At 47.1% G+C, this 20,446-nt stretch overlaps 1 protein-coding gene across 3 annotated transcripts in view; it reads left to right on the top strand.

Annotated features, from left to right (window-relative positions):
* Nucleotides 1–20,446, top strand: part of PKP2 (plakophilin 2) — a 132,325-nt gene that overhangs the window by 45,606 nt on the left and 66,273 nt on the right. For all 3 annotated transcript variants that reach the window (XM_040435743.1, XM_040435752.1, XM_040435761.1), the window contains exons 2-4: nucleotides 11,659–11,759; nucleotides 13,092–13,783; nucleotides 13,971–14,118. In XM_040435743.1, the coding sequence (XP_040291677.1) occupies nucleotides 11,659–11,759; nucleotides 13,092–13,783; nucleotides 13,971–14,118 (941 nt within the window). The remainder of the gene's footprint in view (nucleotides 1–11,658; nucleotides 11,760–13,091; nucleotides 13,784–13,970; nucleotides 14,119–20,446) is intronic.

Below are 20,446 nucleotides of genomic sequence, written 5' to 3'. Positions count from 1 at the left end.
CATGACGAGTGCCAACGCCCTAGTTTCTGAATGACATGCGCCGGCACTCGATTTCTGGATGCCGCAGACGCAGCACCTATGCGGAACGAATGTCCTGAAATCGTGGCAGGGTCACCGCCCAAGCTGGCCACCAGCGACCTCACATGAGATATGAACTGGTGGGTGGTGAGCGGAACCACCCCGAAGGGCAACAGTGGTCTGTTAGGCCCGGACCCTGACAAGGCAGATCGTAGCTGGCGGAGCACCGTGACGGGGCACCATTGGTGCGATGTGGGAAAGAAGGACACCGGGACAGGGGGGCCCACCTGGGAGGTTTTAGACGTCTTGAGCAGCAGTACGAACCCTTCGGTGTTCTGGACCAGCTGGCTGACCGTGAGGAACCTGCTACTACCAGGAGAACAAGTGAACTCCCCAGGTCTCAGGAAGCCGTAGAAGGCTAGATAGATGGCGGACTTGAGTATCAAGCTGGGCAAAACCCCGAAAGGATTACTGTCCAGGACGTCGGATAGTCTACGAAAGAGGGGGCCGGTGACCGCTTGCCTGCGTACTTGACTCTGAGGTCCGCATTTGCTCAAACCCTTGAGTGCGGCTTTGACGGCATGCATGGTGAATACTGACTCTCGTTCGGGATGACTAACCGAGAGGAAATGTTGCACTCCCGCTAGGTACGACCTTACAGTACTGTGGGAGAGCTTGCGCACTGAGTGGCAGTAACCGATGAACGCCAGGATATACTCTGGAAAACTGGATTCCCCCTGAGGACATTCCCCTTGGAACCTGCAGAACGTCTTCCACCCGGTGTTGTACGCTCTGGATGTGTTAGGCGAGAGGGAATTGTGTATCAAAGCGTGAGCCGTCTCGAGGTGGTCGGTTACGCTAGAATTAAGGACTCGTGCAGAGGGACGGTGGCGCCTGTCGCATCTGCCTCTGGCATGATCTGCAAGAAACGGGATAAGTTAGCCCTCGACAAGGCGTCAGCAGCCAAGTTTTGCGCACCTGGCACGTGCGCACTATAAACATGGAAATTGTAACGTAGGGAGAGTTGTACTAACCGTCTGAGGAAACACATGACGTGGCTTGATTTCGACAACCCACTGTTAACGATGTCTACCACGGCTGTGTTGTCAGTCACAAACAGGACAGACTGATTCGCCCAAAGACTGCCCCATATGTGGGCGGCTACCTCAATGGGGTACAGCTCGAATAGTGCCGAGGTTTGGAGGAACCCCGGAATTCGTCCCACCTCGGCAGGCCATCCGTCTGCAACCCAGTGGGTGCCAAAGATGGCGGCAAACCCCGAGCTTGCCGCCGCGTCTGAGAAGACTATGGGGGACTGACTCGACAGCTCGGGTACGAATAGGGATACTCCGTTCCACTGGTCCAGGAAATGGTCCCACATATGGAGATCCGCTAAGGCCTGACTGTCCAGGCATACTGGGCTGTCCTGCTCCGGGGCGGTACTCAAGAGCGCCAGCAGGCGGGATATGAATGCTCTGCCCTGTGGGATGATGCGCATGGCGAAATTTAACATGCCCAGTAGAGACTGCAGGTCGGCCTTGGTGACCACGGTTGTGACTGTAAACCTATGAATGACATCTCTAATCCTTGTTAACTTATCCGCAGGTAACCTAGCTAACATGTGCTGGGAGTCTAACTCGATGCCTAAAAAGGTGATGACTGTGGCCGGACCTTCTACTTTCTTGGGGGAAACCGGGACGCCTAACTGGGAAAAACACCTCAGCAACTTCCCCAACCCTAGGGGGATAGCCCCCGGCCTCTCAATCAGTAAGAAGTCATCTAAGTAGTGGATGACAAATTCACATTGGACCTTGTGTACCAAAACCCAGTGAAGGGCCTGAGCCAACTGATCGAAGAGCCACGGGCTGCTCTTGGAACCGAAGGTGAGTTTGGTGGAGAAATAATACAGGCCTTTCCACTTGATGCCGTGCCACTGCCAGAGAGCTGGCATGATGGGAAGCAACTTAAAGGCATCCGATATGTCGGCTTTGGACAACATGGACCCTGGACCCGTTTTCATGATGATGGCGATAGCCTGGTCGATCGAAGAATATCTCATGCCAACTTCCTCCGGAGGAATGAGGGAGTTGAGGGTGGGGACCTGGGAGCCATGTGGGGCAGACAAGTCAATAATGAGCCTCTCCTTTTTACTGAACTTGCCTGTGACTACCCCCACGGGACTGACTCTCCACCGTTGAAAAGGGGGCACGCCGAAAGGACCGATTAAGAACCCTTTGTTTAACTCGGATTCTATTAGTACGTCTACCGAACCGGGATTTCTTTCAGCTGACTGAAGGTTCTTGCACTCGTATGTAACCTCTGGAGTCATGATTAACCCCGTATGGAAGCCCTCGTGAAACCCTGACACCAAGAACTGTACAAACCCTGGATTGTGGTGACCTCGCAAGTACTCCTGTAGACAGCTAGTATTGACCACACTCATGTAATTCTTCACCGATTTTAATGAGCAAGCTACTCGGGGGTGGGCCCTAAAACAGTTGGTACAGATATGTAACAAACGGCATTGCCCGAAATTACAAGATGCGTAATTAAAGTTGTTACATATCTGAGCCGTTCCTAGATGAATGATGGGTCGACCCAGCTTATCTACCGAACTGGGGGGTCTGAAGACGTCGAGTGGTCCAGCTGCAGAGCTGGAGGGGTAAGACGCCGTGCTGACAGCTGACTTATGGCACCACTCTACAGGGTGGAAGATAGACTGACAGACGGAACAGGAGGGAGCTTTCAGGCCTGCAAAGTGTCTACAGAATAACTCAGTGTCTAGGTCGGACCAGTCTGTGACGTGTTGGAATTGTGAGAGAGCCGCTGCCGCTTTGGCTGAGAATGAACAGTGGTAATCATAGAACGCGTTCCCTCCATACCTATGACCCAACTCTGTGACCCGAAAGAGGTACAGGTCTAGTTCCTCCCTCCTGTCTGGCCTGGCAGTGCAAATAACATCCCTAAAAAGGCTGAACGCCATGACGAACTCCGGGATGGTTAATTTGCGATTGAGCCGGGGGTCGCGGCTTCTTAACACCACCGACACTTCCCCGCAGGCTATGACCTTGTTATCAGATAGGTCCCTGGAGGCTATTAATAGTGATGCGAGATTGACATCCCTACCCTCAAGGATGTCTTTTTTGATGTTGATCGGGACAAAATGGGATGGAGTGACTTTGGGGACGGACTGTACAGTACGAATGTCCGCTATGGCAGAGGTGGAGGCGACCGGAACCTCGGGGGAGGAAACAGGGAAGACTGAGCTGCGAGCCTCGATAGACTCCAATCTCGCCTGCATGGAAGTGACGTCAGACGTCAGACTGTTCAGCATGACGTGTATCTGAGTCAGCGACGTTTGCATCGTGGTCGCAGGGGGATCATTACTACTGGGCACCAAGGAGTCCTTCCATAGCCGATATAGCTCCGCTTTTCTGGCAGATGCCGGGAAAGGGACGCCCCGCCTTGTCAGCTCCGCCATAAGCCTGGGGATGGTCCAAGCACGCAGGGAAGGTATACTGCCCCCTTCGGATGTCCCTGCTACGATTTCGTCCACTGACGCCTCAACAATGTCTGACGCGTGCGACATCACAGCTGTGGAAACAGTAACGTAATGTGACCGACTGACCTGTACGACCACCGGTATCCGTGAAACTGTCTTAAGAACGTAACGGAAAAGGTGCACTGTCCCCTTGAAGAATGCACACTAACACCAGAAAAGCCGTGAAGGAGTGGCCAGGAACCGCGACCCAGAAGTCCATGCAAGGAACCTGACGAACTTACCAACTGAGAACCTCTATACTCTGACCCCTGCGGAAATTTGATGAAAAAATAGAACAACCTGGACGTAAAATAGTGCATGAGACAGAACCCTGCTAACAGCCGGTAGCTCCCCGTCCCTCAACGTGTACCCCCACTACCTTGTTCGACAAGGAAAATCAACTGAGATCCAAACCAACTTCTCTCTGCTTTTTTTTTTTTTCTTCTCTTTTTTCCACTCTTTCGGACCTGGAAAACAACAACAAACAACACCAAAGAAACCAGTCAAATGCGTAGGGCTCGATTTAATGGAACGTGAGCTGTGAGTTGAAGGTTTAACTGATGGATGGGAGTGGCGTTGATCGATGTTGACCACCCCCTGGCTCTAACTGGCGTCTGCGATGAACCCTACCTATCTAAGTGGCACGGCGGCCCGTGCCAGACTTTGGGTGCGGGCGAGGAGCGGGCCATTGCGTCCCCCACCGTGCTCCACGGCAACCGCGTGGGGAGCGCAGAGCTCCCTGGCACCAAGAACCAGGTGGGGGGAGACCTTAGGGCAACGGCTCACGCCCCACGCAGACACGATTTGGACGCCACGTGGAGAGCTAACGCGTGTCCCTGATAGGGTGCGCAGTGTGGGGGGCCCCCTCCGTACAAGGGCTGGCCTGCCCGCCGGCTGAGCACTCCTACCGCGTGGGGAACAGCGCAGCCCTCTGGCCTGAAACTGGCACAGGGGGGACCCCCAACAGCGAGGGCCCCACCTTGCCGATAAACTAAAAATGCCACGTGGGGGGCCTCGCCGGTCCCTGATGGAGTGCTCAGTGCGGGGGTGCCCCCCTTCTTCTGCGGGGCCGACCCACCGCCGGCTGGGCACATCCACCGCGTGGGGAAACGGCGCTGCCCCCTGGCTTGATTGGGGATGGGGGGAGGTTTTATGTGACACCGCCTCCACCCCTTGCCAACCGAGGACGTGCCGCGTGGGGGGCCTCGCCGGTCCCTGATGGAGTGCTCAGTGCGGGGGTGCCCCCCTTCTTCTGAGGGGCCGACCCACCGCCGGCTGGGCACCTCCACCGCGTGGGGAAACGGTGCTGCCCCCTGGCATATACTGGGATGGGGAAGCGTGTGTGGCTGAGTCCCACCCCTTGGTTGTGAAAAAAAGGAGGAGCCACGTGGTGCCGCCCCGCTCACCGGCAGGGCGCTGGTTGCAGGGGTGCCTCCCCTTTGTAGGGAGGCCGGCCCACCGCAGATAGGGCGCGCCCACCACGTGAGGGAGCGGTGCGGCACTGGCTAGACATGCTGGGGCGGAGGAGGCGGGCGGAGGAGGCGGGCGGGGCCCCTGTCGGCCGTGGCCCCGCCCCCCCGCCGGTGAACAACCGCCATGTAGTGACTCGGGCGGCGGAGGAGGGGAGCGCTGTCTCCGTCGGGCTCCACCCCCTCCGCCGGAGACCGCAGGAGTGCCGTTGCTGAACAGCCCGGAGGGAACCTCCGTCTCGTCAAGGCCCCGCCCCTCGCTGCGCTGACATGTAGTGACGGAGTGGTCCGGAGCGTGGGCCCCTGCTTACCAAAGGGCCGACCGGACGTCCACTCACCTTGCCTGCTGACACAGAATGCCAGGTACGAGCGCACGCTTCCTGCGAAACTCTGCACGTCGTACGCATGTGGGAGGGCGCCGGCCGTTAAAGTAGGTAGCCAAGCCCCTCCCACAAATACAGGCCAATGAATCGGCCTTACACAACTACTATAATACTGCCTCCTATGTACAAAAATAGAACTGCTATAATACTGCCTCCTATGTACAAGAATATAAATACTATAATACTGCCTCCTATGTAAAAGAATATAACTACTATACCACACTTTCTACCTGTGTACAAGAATGTACCTAAAAGCAGCAATGACATTCCTCCTGTCATCCATGGGAGGATGCATGTACGTTGGAGTGTTATAATGACAGCGCTTGCATTCATATAAAAACATTTTGTGAGCTCAGTAAATATGTTCAGAAGGTTTAATATAAACCTTGCAGATTTGAAAAAATCTGAGCAATGTTGCTGTGTGGGGTTTCTATGTGAGATGTTCAGTGCACCTGTTTATTGCTGGAGGTGACAGTGGCTTTTTGCTGCATTTTATATGGCATTTTACTGTGTATCATATTACTGCTTGCCTTGTATTGTTGTAAGGGAAAAGTACCTATGACTCCTGTGCAAGACTGGCTCCTGAGCTTGATTAATCTTCTGGATGGAGGAGAAATTACAGGATTAACTAGTCCTAATAGACAGTTAAAATGCACAGTTTGCCATAGAAACTGAACATTACATACACCAATATGACAAAGCCTACCTGGAATGCAGAATTCTTTGCATTATAAAGTGATGTAAAGGGAGGAAAGAAAGATATTAATGTGATAGATAAGTATATATGAAATGGATGCATGTTAGATAAACATGAGACCCAAGGCTTATTGATGCATGTGGGAATGAAAGCCAGCCCACACAGAAGCGCTATTGTAACATAATTTGCTGAAAAACTTAAAGAAAATGACCTGTTTTCATCAAGTTTTTATAGTAAACGCATATTTTCAACATTGTTGGTACGATAATTTAACTTTTTCTAATTTTGAATCCCATGATCTATATTTCCAAAAAAATAAATAAATCTTGTCCCACAGTAGGTTGACGCTTCCTATTCTGTGGAGATCACTTCTCAGCAGTCATCTCATTATCATCACAAGCAGAGATACAATGAAGGGCAACCAATGAGGGCCATTTTATATGGGTTGACAGAGAGACCAATGTCAAGATTAAGAAAGTTCATTCCCGACCATTGTCTCATTTACATGCAGCAATGATTGGCGGTGTATGGGGATGACCGATCAGCTACGATTGTTCATCCCCATACTGTTTTCTTGTTTGTCAGAAGCATATTGCCGTTCACACAGGGTGATGTACAGCTGACAACCAAGGATTTTAAGTGCTGCGTAAAAGATCACTCGACAAACAGCTGCATTTTTTTCATGGGCCAAACTGTCCTAATACAGTATCCACCATTGATAATAGGTGGTGAGGACAGTACATCTTCTCCCTTCCCTGCAAAGGTCAGAGAATTTCCACAATACTGTCCCATAAATGTTAGTAAAGTCCCCCTTACAAATTAGCGTTCTCTGCTGGTTCGGCAATCTCATGTGTGTGGGGAGCTCCTGACTCTCCCCCAACAGATGATGTTGCGGAAGAGAAGGATCAGGCAACGCGAATATTTTCACCCTATCCTTTTGTTCTCCCAGGACAGTGGTCGGCAAGCCGCGGCTCGCGAGCCACATGCGGCTCTTTACACACTTTAATGCGGCTCTTCTGCAGGGCTCCAGATGCCATTTGCGACTGGACCCGCCGCCGCAGCTCTGCTCAATACAGCGGCGGGCACAGGAGATGATCGTTCTCAGCAGCGCAGGAGGAGTCTCTCCCTCCCCCCTGTGCTGCTGCCCCCGCCGCTGCCAATAAGAAGAGACGGGAGGAGGAGGGGAAGGGGCTGTGGCCACTGCGCCACCAATGAAGAAAACTGACCTGTTAATACAAATACAGGAGGCGGGTGCCGGAATCAAATAGCCGACACCCGACCTCTATGACAGGGAGCTGCGATCCGCTGCAGTTGAGTTAACCCTTCAGGTGCGGTACCTGAGGGGTTAACTGCCGCTGATCGCAGCTCCCTGTCACAAAGGTCGGGTGCCGGCTATTTGATTCCGGCACCCGCCTCCTGTATTTGTATAAGAAACGTTGGTGGCACAGTGCGCCCCCCCCCCCAGTATAATAAACGTTGGTGGCACAGTGCGGTTCCCCCCCCCCCAGTATAATAAACGTTGGTGGCACAGTGGGAAGTGCCAATGAGGGTTAAAAAATAAAAAAATAATTAACTCACCTCCTCCAGTTGATCAGGTAGCTGCCGGTCTCCTGTTCTTACTTCTTTCTAGTTTCTTCAGGACCTGTGGTGACGTCACTGAGCTCATCACATGGCCCATTACCATGGTGATGGATCATGTGATGAGCACAGTGATGTCACCACAGGTCCTGCGTCCTGAAGAAACTAGAAAGAAGTAAGAACAGGAGACGATCAATTGGAGGAGGTGAGTTAATTATTTTTTAACCCTCATTGGCACTGCCCACTGCGCCACCAATGTTTATTATATTGAGGGGGGGCCGCACTGCGCCACCAATGTTTATTATATTGGGGTGATGGGGGGGCGCACTGCGCCACCAATGTTTATTATACTGGGGTGTTGGGGGGGCGCACTGCGCCACCAATGTTTATTATATTGGGGTGATGGGGGGGCGCACTGCGCCACCAATGTTTATTATATTGGGGTGATGGGGGGGCGCACTGCGCCACCAATGTTTATTATATTGAGGGGGGGCACACTGCGCCACCAATGTTTATTATATTGGGGTGATGGGGGGGGCGCACTGCGCCACCAATGTTTATTATATTGGGGTGATGGGGGGGCGCACTGCGCCACCAATGTTTATTATATTGAGGGGGGGCGCACTGCACCACCAATGTTTATTATATTGGGGTGATGGGGGGGGCGCACTGCGCCACCAATGTTTATTATATTGACCTTCTACTATGCATTCTGTATTCAGAATGCTATTATTTTCCCTTATAACCATGTTATAAGGGAAAATAATACAGTGAATAGACTTTCATCCTAGGAACCATGCGTGAAAATCGCACTTGCTTGCGATTTTCACACAGCCCCATTAACTTCTATGGGGCCTGCATTGCGCGAAAAACGCACAACAGAGCATGCTGCGATTTTCACGCAACGCACAAGTGATGTGTGAAAATCACCGCTCATGTGCACAGCCCCATAGAAGTGAATGGGTCCCGATTTAGTGCGGGTGCATTCCGGTATTTTGAATGCCGGATCCGGCACTAATACATTCCTATGGGGAAAAATGCCGGAGCCGGCATTCAGGCAAATCTTCATTTTTTTTCGCCGGAGATAAAACCGTAGCATGCTACGGTTTTATCTTTTGCCTGATCAGTCAAAATGACTGAACTGAAGACATCCTGATGCATCCTGAACGGATTACTCTCCATTCAGAATGCATGGGGATATAACTGATCAGTTATTTTCCGGTATAGAGCCCCTGTGACGGAACTCAGTGCCGGAAATGAAAAACGCTAATGTGAAAGTACTTTAAAATATTAAGTTTAAATCCCCCCTTTCCCAATTTTACATATAAAATATATAAACAATAAATAAATAAACATATTACATAGCCTTTTTAGTCACCTTGTCACCCCAAAAAATAGGATAGGACTGTTCTATTATGGGCCGAATGTTTCATAAAATGCGAAATGCACGCAGCTTTTTTTGGTGTTTTTTTTTTTTTGCACGGTATTGAGTATCACAATACTTTTTTATGGTGACGAAAGCGAATCAAAATTTTGGTTTCAAAACAACCCTACGCCGATCTGATCGGCGTAGCGTTGTCACGATACCAAAATTTTGATTCAGTTTCGATTTGGCGACTAAAAATTTGATTTGGCTCCTAAATCTTTCAGTTCAGGAGCCAATGGCTACTAGGAATTTTTTTTAGTCTGGAGCACTGTTCTGTGTGCCGGGCGCCCGCTCCCCTCCCTCCTCTCGGGGGCGGCAGCCTGCGGCTGTCCTGCCTACATGTGTGCCGTGCGGCGCTCAGGCCAAAGGAGGCGTCACTGACTGTATTTTCGGTTTTAAAAATGTGGCTCTCAAAATAAATTTCAATCGTGGTTTTGGCGAGATTTGGCTCAGTTGAAAAAAAAGGTTGCCCACCACTGTCCCAGGAGATAAGCTGCCTTCTAGGGAAGCTGGGAGGGAGTCTGGAGAGATGGCTGTCAGGCCAACAATACTGTGGTTTGTCCAGGGCCGGTGCAAGGATTTTTGCCGCCCTAGGCAAGATAAAAATTGACGCCCCCCCCCCCTTATCAGATGATCTGCCCATATCATGTTCCACCCCTTTCTCAGCTTTTAAATTAAAAGAACTGCTATGTTTCCCTTAGGGTTAATCCAGCTTCTTGTAGCCGTCTCTTTTTGCGGAACGGAATTGCGGACCCATACATTTCTATGGGAAATTGCGGACCCGGATCCGCAATTCCGATCCTGAAAAAATAGAACATGTTCTATTCTTGTCCGCAATAGTGCCGGCAATGTGCGGTCCGCAAAGTGCGGAACGCACATTGCCGCTGTCTGTGTTTTGTGGATCCGCAAAACACACACGGATGTGTGAATGGACCCTAAATGTGAGGTAAATTAGTCTCCAATGTAGTATTAATACCTAAACAATTACATAATAAACATATTGCATTGTCTACTTACCACCAGGACAATAAGATGATCTGGTCTCTGGCTGCAGTCTGGCTCTGGGGACTCCCTTGTCACTCTCTCCCCCCCCCCCCTCCCTCCTTTGTCACTCTCCCCCCCCCCTCCCTTGTCACTCTCTTCCCCCCCTCCCTTGTCACTCTCTTTTGCGCCACCTCTTATGTAGCGTGGCCGAGCTCTGTTCGGTCCGCGGTACAGGAGCATTAAGTGAGCAAAAGCTCCTGTACCGCGGACCGAACAGAGCTCGGCCACGCTACATTAACAACAGCCCACAGCAGGCGCAGGCAGGATTCTTTAGAGCGGCAAGCGCTCAGCCTCAGCCGCTCAGGCGGCGCCGCATGAGGGGCGCCGCCAGCCGCCCAAACTTATATAAGCAATTTTTTTATTTTTTTTACCGCAACGGGCGCCGGGCGCCCCCTGCTGCATGGCGCCCTAGGCGACTGCCTAAGTCGCCTTACTGGTGGCGCCGGCCCTGGGTTTGTCCGACAGCTATTGAATGTGTATGGCCACCTTGAGTCCTCTCCAGACTCCAGTCTCTATGTTCATGTGGCTTCTATAAAGCAAATCTCCGGACTGCTCTTAAAGAGGACCTTTCACCGATCCTGACATTGTGAACTAAGTATCATGACATATACAGCGGCGCCCAGGGATCTCACTGCACTTACTATTATCCCTGGGTGCCGCTCCGTTCTCCTGTTATGTCCTCGGGTATGTTCGGGGACTTGGTTATAGTAGGCGGAGTCTGCCCTTGTTCTGCTGGGCGTCTCCTTCTCCTAGGCTGCAGCGCTGGCCAATCGCAGCGCACAGCTCACAGCCTAGGAGGTTTTTTTCTCCCAGGCTGTGAGCTCTGCGCTGCGATTGGCCAGCGCTATAGCCTAGGAGACGCCCGCAGAACAAGGGCAGACTCCGCCTCCTATAACCAAGTCCCCGAACATACCGGAGGACATAACGGGAGAACGGAGCGGCGCCCAGGGATAATAGTAAGTGCAGTGAGACCGCTGTATATGTCATGATACTTAGTTCACAATGTCAGGATCGGTGAAAGGTCCTCTTTAAGATGTGATAGTTGGTTTTAATATTATGACTGATTGGTGTGTACATATATTCTTTATGCTTTTCCTATATATATATTGCAGCAGGTTTAGTTTTCCTCTCGTTCAGGACTCTGTGGTTATGTACATAGGAAGGAGATTCTGGCGGAATGTGTAAAATGTCTACTGTTTACCTCCTGACTATTCAAATATTCAGCCTCTGCACAAATCTGCATAGATAAGAACGATGTGACTAGTACACACACCTACAGGCGACTTTGTTCCATTTTTGCATATTCTTTTCTGTTTCTATTATATTCTTCTTAAAGGGGCATGTCTCTCACATTAGATCTACTGTCACTTTTGTACCATAGGTCTAATGTTTATCACAAACATCATCCCCTCACATCTGGTAAAATAGATTAACAGAATTAAAAAAAAATCCAATAAAAGACAAAAACAAAAATGCAATATTTGTTCTCTCCTTTTTTTCAGGAACAATTTACCAGTCAGTGAATATCCCAGACCAGGTGCTTCACAACACAACCCTGCACAGGGACACCATAAGATCTCCTTCCAAATATGACACTATGAAGGTAAGGGAACAGCTTTCATCTGGTATCAACTGGGACAAAGAATGGAGTCTGGGTTTGGTGAATGCCAGGGGAACATTACCTGCCTGACTGCATTGTGCCAACTGTAAAGTTTGGTGGAGGAAGGATAATGCTATCGGGTTGTTCTTTAGGGGTTGGGCGAGGCTTCTTAGTTCCAGTGAAGGGAAATCTTAATGCTTCAGCATAACCAGACATTTTGGACAATTGTATGCTTCCAACTTTGTGGGAACAGTTGGGGGAAAGCTTTTTGTCTGTTTCAGCATGACTGTGCCCCAATGCATGATGTCTATGAAGACATGGTTGGGTGAGGTTGGTGTGGAAGAACTTGACTGGCCTACACAGAACCCTGACCTCAACCCTTATTGAATATCTTTGGGATAAACTAGAATGGAGATTGTGAACCAGGCCCTCTCATCCAACATCTGTGTCTGACCTCACAGATGTTTATCTGGGTGACTGGGCAAAATTATCCACAGACACACTCCAAAATCTTATAGAAAGCCTTCCCAAAAGAATGGAAGCTGACTAAGCTGGAAAATGGAGAGGGGAGGGCAACTCTATATTAATGCCTATGGATTTAGAATGGGATGTCATAAAGGCTCCTGTAGGTGTAATGTGTGGGGGTCCCAATACTTTTATCCATATAGGGTATATTCATACTGTATGTATTAAAATAACAGTAACTGGTGCATGTTGTCAATAGTCGAAAATCTGGGGTCACTCCCTACACCTTATATATAGTCTATACATGTGTATCAGTAATTTTCCCATCCACTTGTAAAGGTTTATAAAGATGAGACAAACCATTAATAATCAGACTGATCATCATCCTCGTCATGCTTCTGTGAGAACTCTGCTTTTAAGCATTAATGAAGCCACATTCTTCAGTGAATTGTGACTGAAACCTGACTCGACCATCAGACAATGTCATCTCTTATCTTTCCCTTATTCAGTGGCCCCTGAAGTAAGAAAACATTCCTTAGGGCAGTGCCCCCTTCTCTTCATTCAGACACACCTAGAGCTTCTGAATGTTTACAGGAGACAAAGGGTCAGACTCATAACCCGTATGTCTCTGACCATTAAGAATATGAGGGAACTCACAGGAGTCTCCCTAAAATACCTATACCAACCTCGGTCCACAAGTATCGGTCTGTCATTGTCCTGTTACCACATGTTCCATTGTGTCATTTATCTGATACATTTTTCTAGTGCTGATAACTTCCTGATACAGTTACGGCCATGCTTTTATCTTATAAAGCTACATTTTTATATTGTACTGGCCTTTCCAATGATATTTTTGATTTTTATTTACAGAACTATACATTACCTTTACAAGAGAATAACTGGGGTAGTAGTCAGACACAGTATGGCCAGAGAATGCATGAAAATGGATGGGCCAAGAGCTATTCATCTTACAGTCAATGGGGTAACGATCTGGAGGGTGGCCAGAGAAAACCTATTGTGAGAAGGGATATCTCTCCAGAAAGACAGGAAGCATTAATGAGTGCCTATGAGAAGCGGAAAAATACCACAGCAGCCAGCCTGCACTATGCAGGTCCAAGACAATCCAACATGTCCACCATACAATACTCGCGCTCTGAGTTTGGTCATGGAACAAGACCTCGGCAAAGCACAGTCAAAAAGTCCACCCTGTCTGACCAAGATTCAGTGTTCATAAGCAGTGTTCCCAACAGTCCGGCCGGACCCTACTACCAGAAGAGGAACAGCCAAAGTATGGATGACCTCCTAGAAAAGAGGCACTATCAGACTCAAGCCGTTGGAGCTGGCAGCCAAGTGAGGTCCCAACAGATATCCAACAGATTCGACACACATCACACCAACACAAAGTATACCACCCACCGAAAGGAGTACATCCAGTCACCCTCAGGAGCTAGTGGGATTGACATGAGTGGCAAGAGATCTGCAATGACAGCCGCAATGGCGGCAATGACAACTAGTGGAAATGTTACACAGCGCGACGCTGTACACCTAGACACACCTGTTGGGTAAGTCATTATCATCATGTATTTTATCATTACAAACAAAATAGCACCTTATTCAGTAATGACAGGTGATACACCCTTCGCACATCCAGCCAGTGCTTGATGCACGGGGTGCAACACTAGAGACAATGTAGTTTTCTAAAAGTTGGAGTCCCCCTTTAATTACATTGTCCTTATATGTGTGTTTCAGTGCTGCCCAAATGACATCAGAGGTGCAGATGACGCTGGAGAGAGCTGTAAGTTTGCTGCAGAACAGCACTACCTCTGCACACTGGTTGACAGCAGCAGCTAGTTACATACAACATGAATGTTTCCAGAAAGCAGAGTCCAGGAAGAAGGTAGGTTACCTGTTGGGGAGGTAAGCAAATAATAGTCTATGGGAAGGATGGATAGGTAGAAAGAAAATGAATGAATGGATGCATAGATAGCTATCCAGTGGATCAGGGATAGCTGTTTGTTGGACAGACCCATTTCCCCCATTTGAATGGAGCGATGGTCGAGCATGTGCACCACTTCTCCATTTAAAGTGCTGTATTTAGCTATCTTCTGGAGTCCTATAGAGAAGTGGTGTGCATGCTAGACCATCACTCCACTCAAACTGGGGACACAGGTCCTCAGCAGTCAGACGCCAACTGATCTGTTAGATACCTTGTTGTAGCCAAAATACCCTTCTCAAGTCGGGAGAAAAGGTCTTTCATACTTATATAAGGGCAGGTTGAAAAGCCAAATTTCGGCAGAATTCATGGAGGGAGTAGCACATCCGCCTAATCTAATAGTATGGGCGTGACCAATGTGCTGTAAGCCAATACGGTGCACTACAAATAACAATGTGGTTGGCACCCTGTGGGAGCATAATCTATGTACAAATATTATACTAAACATACACCGCTTTCGTGAATGATAGGTCTAGGTCTATACATCAATATTTGCACCTATGCAACTTCCCCCCATAGAGTATGTTTGCTTTTCTGCATGCTGCTGGGAATTGAAGGAGCCAGAGTGAAGGAGCCAGCTGTACTAGAACATTCTGGTATATAGAGGGGATCACAAGTTGTCGATCAGGACAAGGACTGTAGCCCTGAGACACTCCCTTTAATTAGATAGATGGATGGTGGATAAGTGGTTAGCACTGTTGCCTTGCAGTGCTGGGATCCTAAGTTCATATATGACTAAGGACAACATCTGCATGGAAAGTTTGTATGTTCTCCCCATGTTTGTGTGGGGGTACTCCGGTTTCCCACCACACCCCAAAGACACACTGATAGAGAATCTAGGTTCTAAACCCTACTGGGGACAATGGCTGTAAACAGCTGTGGAATATGGTGGTGCTATATAAAGAAGTAAGAAACAAAAAAATTAGATGATAGATATGGAATAAATGATAGATAGATAGATATGAAATAGATAGATTGTTTTTGATTTTTCCTTCTTCACTAACTATAACCTGAGCACAACAAGGGGCTTGTGATTTAGTTTCATAGAATGGCTGGAATTTTACACCAGGACTATAACTCTAGGAGGGGGCACACGGTTATTTGGTCAGGGATCCGCCTGTAATCCCTTCTGGAATTCAGCTAGTAGTTCCAAAACTTAGTGCACATACAGCAGCTTGGCTGGTGACTATATTTTGCATGGTGGGCACTTTCAGACTGAAGCCTGATGCTTGTGCTGTCTATACAGTGTTGGCATTTATGCCAGATAATGCTACTGCAATTATTATAATTTTTTTTTTCAAAGATATTTTATTGGATTTTACAAGTTTAACACATCCAAACAATAGTAACATACATATCATTAAATATCTTAGATAACAATCAAGCTTCGCAGGAAGCAACATAAATTCAAATAACAACATCAATTTCCCTATGATTCTGTTGCCTTAATATATGGAAAATGTTATGTAACTAGACAGTTTCCCCGTCCAGGATATCCTATTCATTTTTACCTACGTTCTAGGAGCTACCTCTCTTTAATTTCCCTAAGGTTCCCTTGAGGTCTTCCAATAGGTACTATTTGGTAAATCTAAAGGGATCAACCAATTGTTCTTTCTCTTTGTCATCACAATATCTGATCATAAAGGCTTTCCATTTCTTCAAAAAACTTTTTGTCTGACTGTTTGTCTTTTGTGGCTACTATTTGTTCAAACTATAAGGCTTTTGTTATAGTTAATAATACCTGACTAATATTTGGGGGCTGTGGAAGTAACCAGTTCGCTAAGATGCATTTTTTAGCTGCCATGATAATGGTGTGTGCCACCGGAGGCAATTGCGTGTACCCGCCTATTGAAGAGTCAGACTCCCCTCCACATGTATGGAATAGTGCCACTCTACAATTAATGGACACCACTAGTGAGCAGGATCCCTTAATCATAGAATGGGTGTCATCCCAAAAGGCCTTCAGGCTCCGGCAGCCCCAAAGCCCATGGTATAAGTCAGATTTTTGTTCAGAACATTTTGGACAGTTTGTTTGCCTGTCTGGCATGAGGGCTGAAGGTTGTAGGTTAAAGGCATAAATTGCGCTATGCATAATTTTTAACTGGGTTTCTCTCCAGTTTTCAGATATGATATGTTTTGTAAAGTTTGTCCACCACCGATTATCTCTTTTCCCACCTCTTTATCACCTAATTGTTTTGCCCAGCCGTTATAAATTGAGTGGATAGTTCCGGGAAGCAGCTTGGCCCTTAGGAAGGAGTACAAATCCAAAATGGAGTGTCTATTATTAGATGTAAGGAGGGTATCAAAGGCATTAGAAGGGGCCTCTCTGGAGATATCTGTCAGTTTTGTCCTGCAATAATGTAGTATTTGCTGGTAAGGAAAATGTTGAGGGCCTTGGAGATCAAATTTGCTACATAGCTCTTCTAATGTTAATCACTTTGGCTCTTTATCGTGGATCAAGTTCCCTACTCTGTCTATTACCTTCTCCTTCCAGCTTTGGTACAAGTAGCTTGTCCCTCCTACCTGAAAATCTGGTGAACCCCATAAGGGTAAATGCTTAGAGCACTGATAGGAAAGATTAAATAGCTTTTGTGTAATTTTCCATGTAATAAGGGTGTCCCTAAGGAGGGTAGATCGTTTTATCACTGGTGGAAGGTCAGGAATTTAAATGTGTACCAAAGCCATCAGATCCCATGGGTGTCCCATATTCCTTTCTAATGGTAGGTTGGAATAATAGCTGGTGTTCCTAATTTCAATCTAAAATATGACATAATATGAAATAACGTTAGGGAAATTCACTCCCCCCTCTAGTTTGGGTCTCATAAGTTTGTCAAGAGCTATCCTAGGTCTCTTCCCTGACTTTATGAAGGAGATAAAGTGTGAATTTAGTGCTGTTATATCTTTATGCTTTATCAGTACTGGGATTGTTTTGTAAGGGATACAAGAGTCTAGCAAAGCACGACCTCTTAACTAGGTGGCACCTCCCTACCAGATTAAGCGGAAGTTGGGCCCACCTTTTCAAATCTGAAAATATCTTTTCTAATAAAGGTTTGTAATTCAGGTTGTATAAAGAAGCAGGGGAGCAGCCTATCTTTATTCCCAAATATTTGATGTGGTCACTTGGGGGCCCTATACCGTGAGCCCTCTGCAGTAAGGTACCTCTGCCTGTGTTGCCATCCAGGTCTAGCAGTTCACTTTTGGAAAAAGATTCACTTTGTACCCCGAATATAGACCAAAGTCTGTCAATGCAGAAAATATTTTAGGGATGTACGTAGTTGCATTATCTAAAAATAAAATAATATCATCTGCAAATAATGCTAATCTAACTTCCTGATTTCCTACCTTAATGCCCTTAAAAATTCTAGATGTTTGGAGATATCGAGATAAAGGTTCAATAGCTATGTTAAATAGCAAGGGTGACAGGGGGCAGCCCTGTCTGGTACCCTTTTTTAATACAAAGGTTGTTGATAGATAACCACCGGTATGAACCCTCGCTTGGGGTTGCCTATATATATATATATATATATATGTCCTAGCAGCTTTTGGAACGGGCCTTCAAATCCCATCCTGTCCAACACTGACCCCAGCCAGTTCCATCTGACATTGTCGATAGCTTTTTCCGCATCCAGCGTCAATAAAGCTGGTGTTTCTCCCTGGCAGGGCCAGTGCTGCACCCTATCCAGTACTGCCAATACCATTCGGATGTTTGTCACAGCTGCTCTGCCCTGGGTGAACCCCACCTGTACAGGGTTTATCAATGTAGGCATAAAGGCTCCCAGTCTAACAGCCATAATCTTTGACATTATTTTAGCGTCTACATTAATTAGTGAAATAGGTTTATAAGACTCTGGGTGCAACTAATTTTTGCCAGGTTTTAGCAATAGGTTTATATATGCCAAGGAAGAGGACTTTGGAAGGCCTCCTTCCCCCATTACAGAGTTAAATACTGCGGTCAAAGTACTCCCTATCTGGTCCTTTAAAATTTTCTAAAATTCCCCCGTTAGCCCATCGGGGCCTGGTGCTTTGCATGTTTTTAAGGATCCGATGATTTCCAGAACCTCTTTTTCGGTCACTGGGGCATTCAAGAAGGCTAACTGTTCATTTGACACCTTAGGGAGAGTGATTTGATATAATATTGTTTTTTGTGGTATGGGGTCAGGTGTATCAGCATATAGGTTTTTATAAAAGTCACCCAGGATCCTATTTATGGACTGAGGGTCTGTTTTTATATTACCATTTTCATCAGCCAGAGCACCAATATAAGTGGCTGGGGGTCAATCCTTGACAAGGTCCGCTAGTAGCCTCCCGGATTTGTTACCATATTTATATAGAGTGGCCTTCCATTCTTGTCTATAAAAATTCTCCTTCTCGACCACCCATCTATTAAAAGCCTGCTGAGCCTCTTTCCAAGCTTGAAGGTAGACAGTTGAGGGGGACCTCAGGTAATCAGCGTAGGCCTTTCCTAGTGTTCGGCTAGTCTGCATGTATTTGTTCCACATTACTTTTTTTATCCTTGAAACATATGAAATAATCCTCCCCCTTAAGACAGCTTTTGCAGTGTCCCAAAACAAGTTTGTTATCTCTGTGCCCCATGTTATTGATATCATACTCTCCCCACCATCCTTTCAAAAATGAGGCAAAGTCCTCGTCCTTGGCTAAATGGGCTGGGAACCTCCATAAAATGTCACTGCCCTTCCGTTGGATTTCCGCCATTGTCATTACTAAAGGAGCATGGGTGGATATGACAATATCCTTCATCTCTGATGATATGACCCTGGACAATAAAGGGTGTTGTACAAACATGTAGTCTATCCTGGACCATGAGGAGTGGGCATTAGAATAGAAAGAATACTCCCTCCCCTCTTGATGTGGATATCTCCATGAGTCTACTAATCTTGTGGATTCTATAAATGTACCAAGAGTATTATCCTGACTTGATTTTCGTAGTTGTTTTTGTGACGTTAGATCCCAGCTTCTATCAATGTCCTGATCTACTACAGAGTTGAAATCTCCTCCTACCATCTGTATTCCTGTTGTTTGAAATGCCAATTGAGTTTCTAGTTTCATAAAGGAATCTCTATTATCATCATTTGGGCCATAGACATTAAACACTTCTAATAGGTCACATGGTGTATCGAAAGTCATTTGCAGTAAATGACCTTCCTCATCTGGCGCTAAAGAAGGTACCTTATGTGGCAAAGATTTGCGAATTAGTGATTACCCCAGCAGATCTACCATTGGCTGATGAACCATGAACAGAACCCACCCAGAGTTTGCGCCTTCTGTTCCACTCCCCATCAACCAGATGTGTCTCTTGCAACAATACAATATCTGTTTCAATCTTTTTAGGTGTCGGAAAACCATCAATCTCTTTTCAGGGGAACGGAGCCCCTTAATATTCCAAGTGACTATACGCAATTTAGATTGCAATGACATTGATATTCATAGGCGGATAGCCTGCATATATGATATAGCCTGCATATATGATATTCCTGAGATAAAACCTGTCATTAATTCTGTACTTTTTTAGTTTGGCTAACAGATCCATAAGGCATAGAAATAAGTAATTATGCTCACTAAAAATGAATAAATGTAAAAACTGAAACATGAACATGAGCATCTCTATGATGAGAAGGTTCTCTTGTTGTATTCAGTACCATTCTCTTTCTCTCCGATTTCCTGACTTTTAGCTATCTCTGGACTTTTTTCTGGAAATTAAGACACTCATTTCTCTATTTTTTTTACCTTCCAGCCCTATTGTACTATGCATTCTGTTTTAAGAATGCTATTATTTCCCCTTATAACCATGTTATAAGGGAAAATAATACTGATCGGGTCCCCATCCCGATCGTCTCCTAGCAACCGTGTGTGAAAATCGCACCGCATCCGCACTTGCTTGCGGATGCTTGCAATTTTCACGCAGCCCCATTCACTTCTATACGCACAAAATAGAGCATGCTGCGATTTTCACGCAACGCACAAGTGATGCGAGAAAATCACCGCTCATGTGAACAGCCCCATCAAAATGAATGGGTCTGGATTCAGTGCGGGTGCAATGCGTTCACCTCACGCATTGCACCCGCGTGGAAATCTCGGGTGGAAAGAGGCCTTCTGGTTATAATCTAGAAACTTGACAATGACCTGTCTGGGCTTATTTACATATGATTGTGATACATTTGCCTGGTTTGATGTTACAGGTCGAGAAGGTCCCACACGGTGGGCTCTTTCCACC

This window comes from Bufo bufo, chromosome 1 (assembly GCF_905171765.1).
Source record: "Bufo bufo chromosome 1, aBufBuf1.1, whole genome shotgun sequence".
Classification (NCBI taxonomy): domain Eukaryota; kingdom Metazoa; phylum Chordata; class Amphibia; order Anura; family Bufonidae; genus Bufo; species Bufo bufo.
Note: the sequence above shows the minus strand (reverse complement) of the source record. Positions and strands in the feature narration are given on the sequence as shown.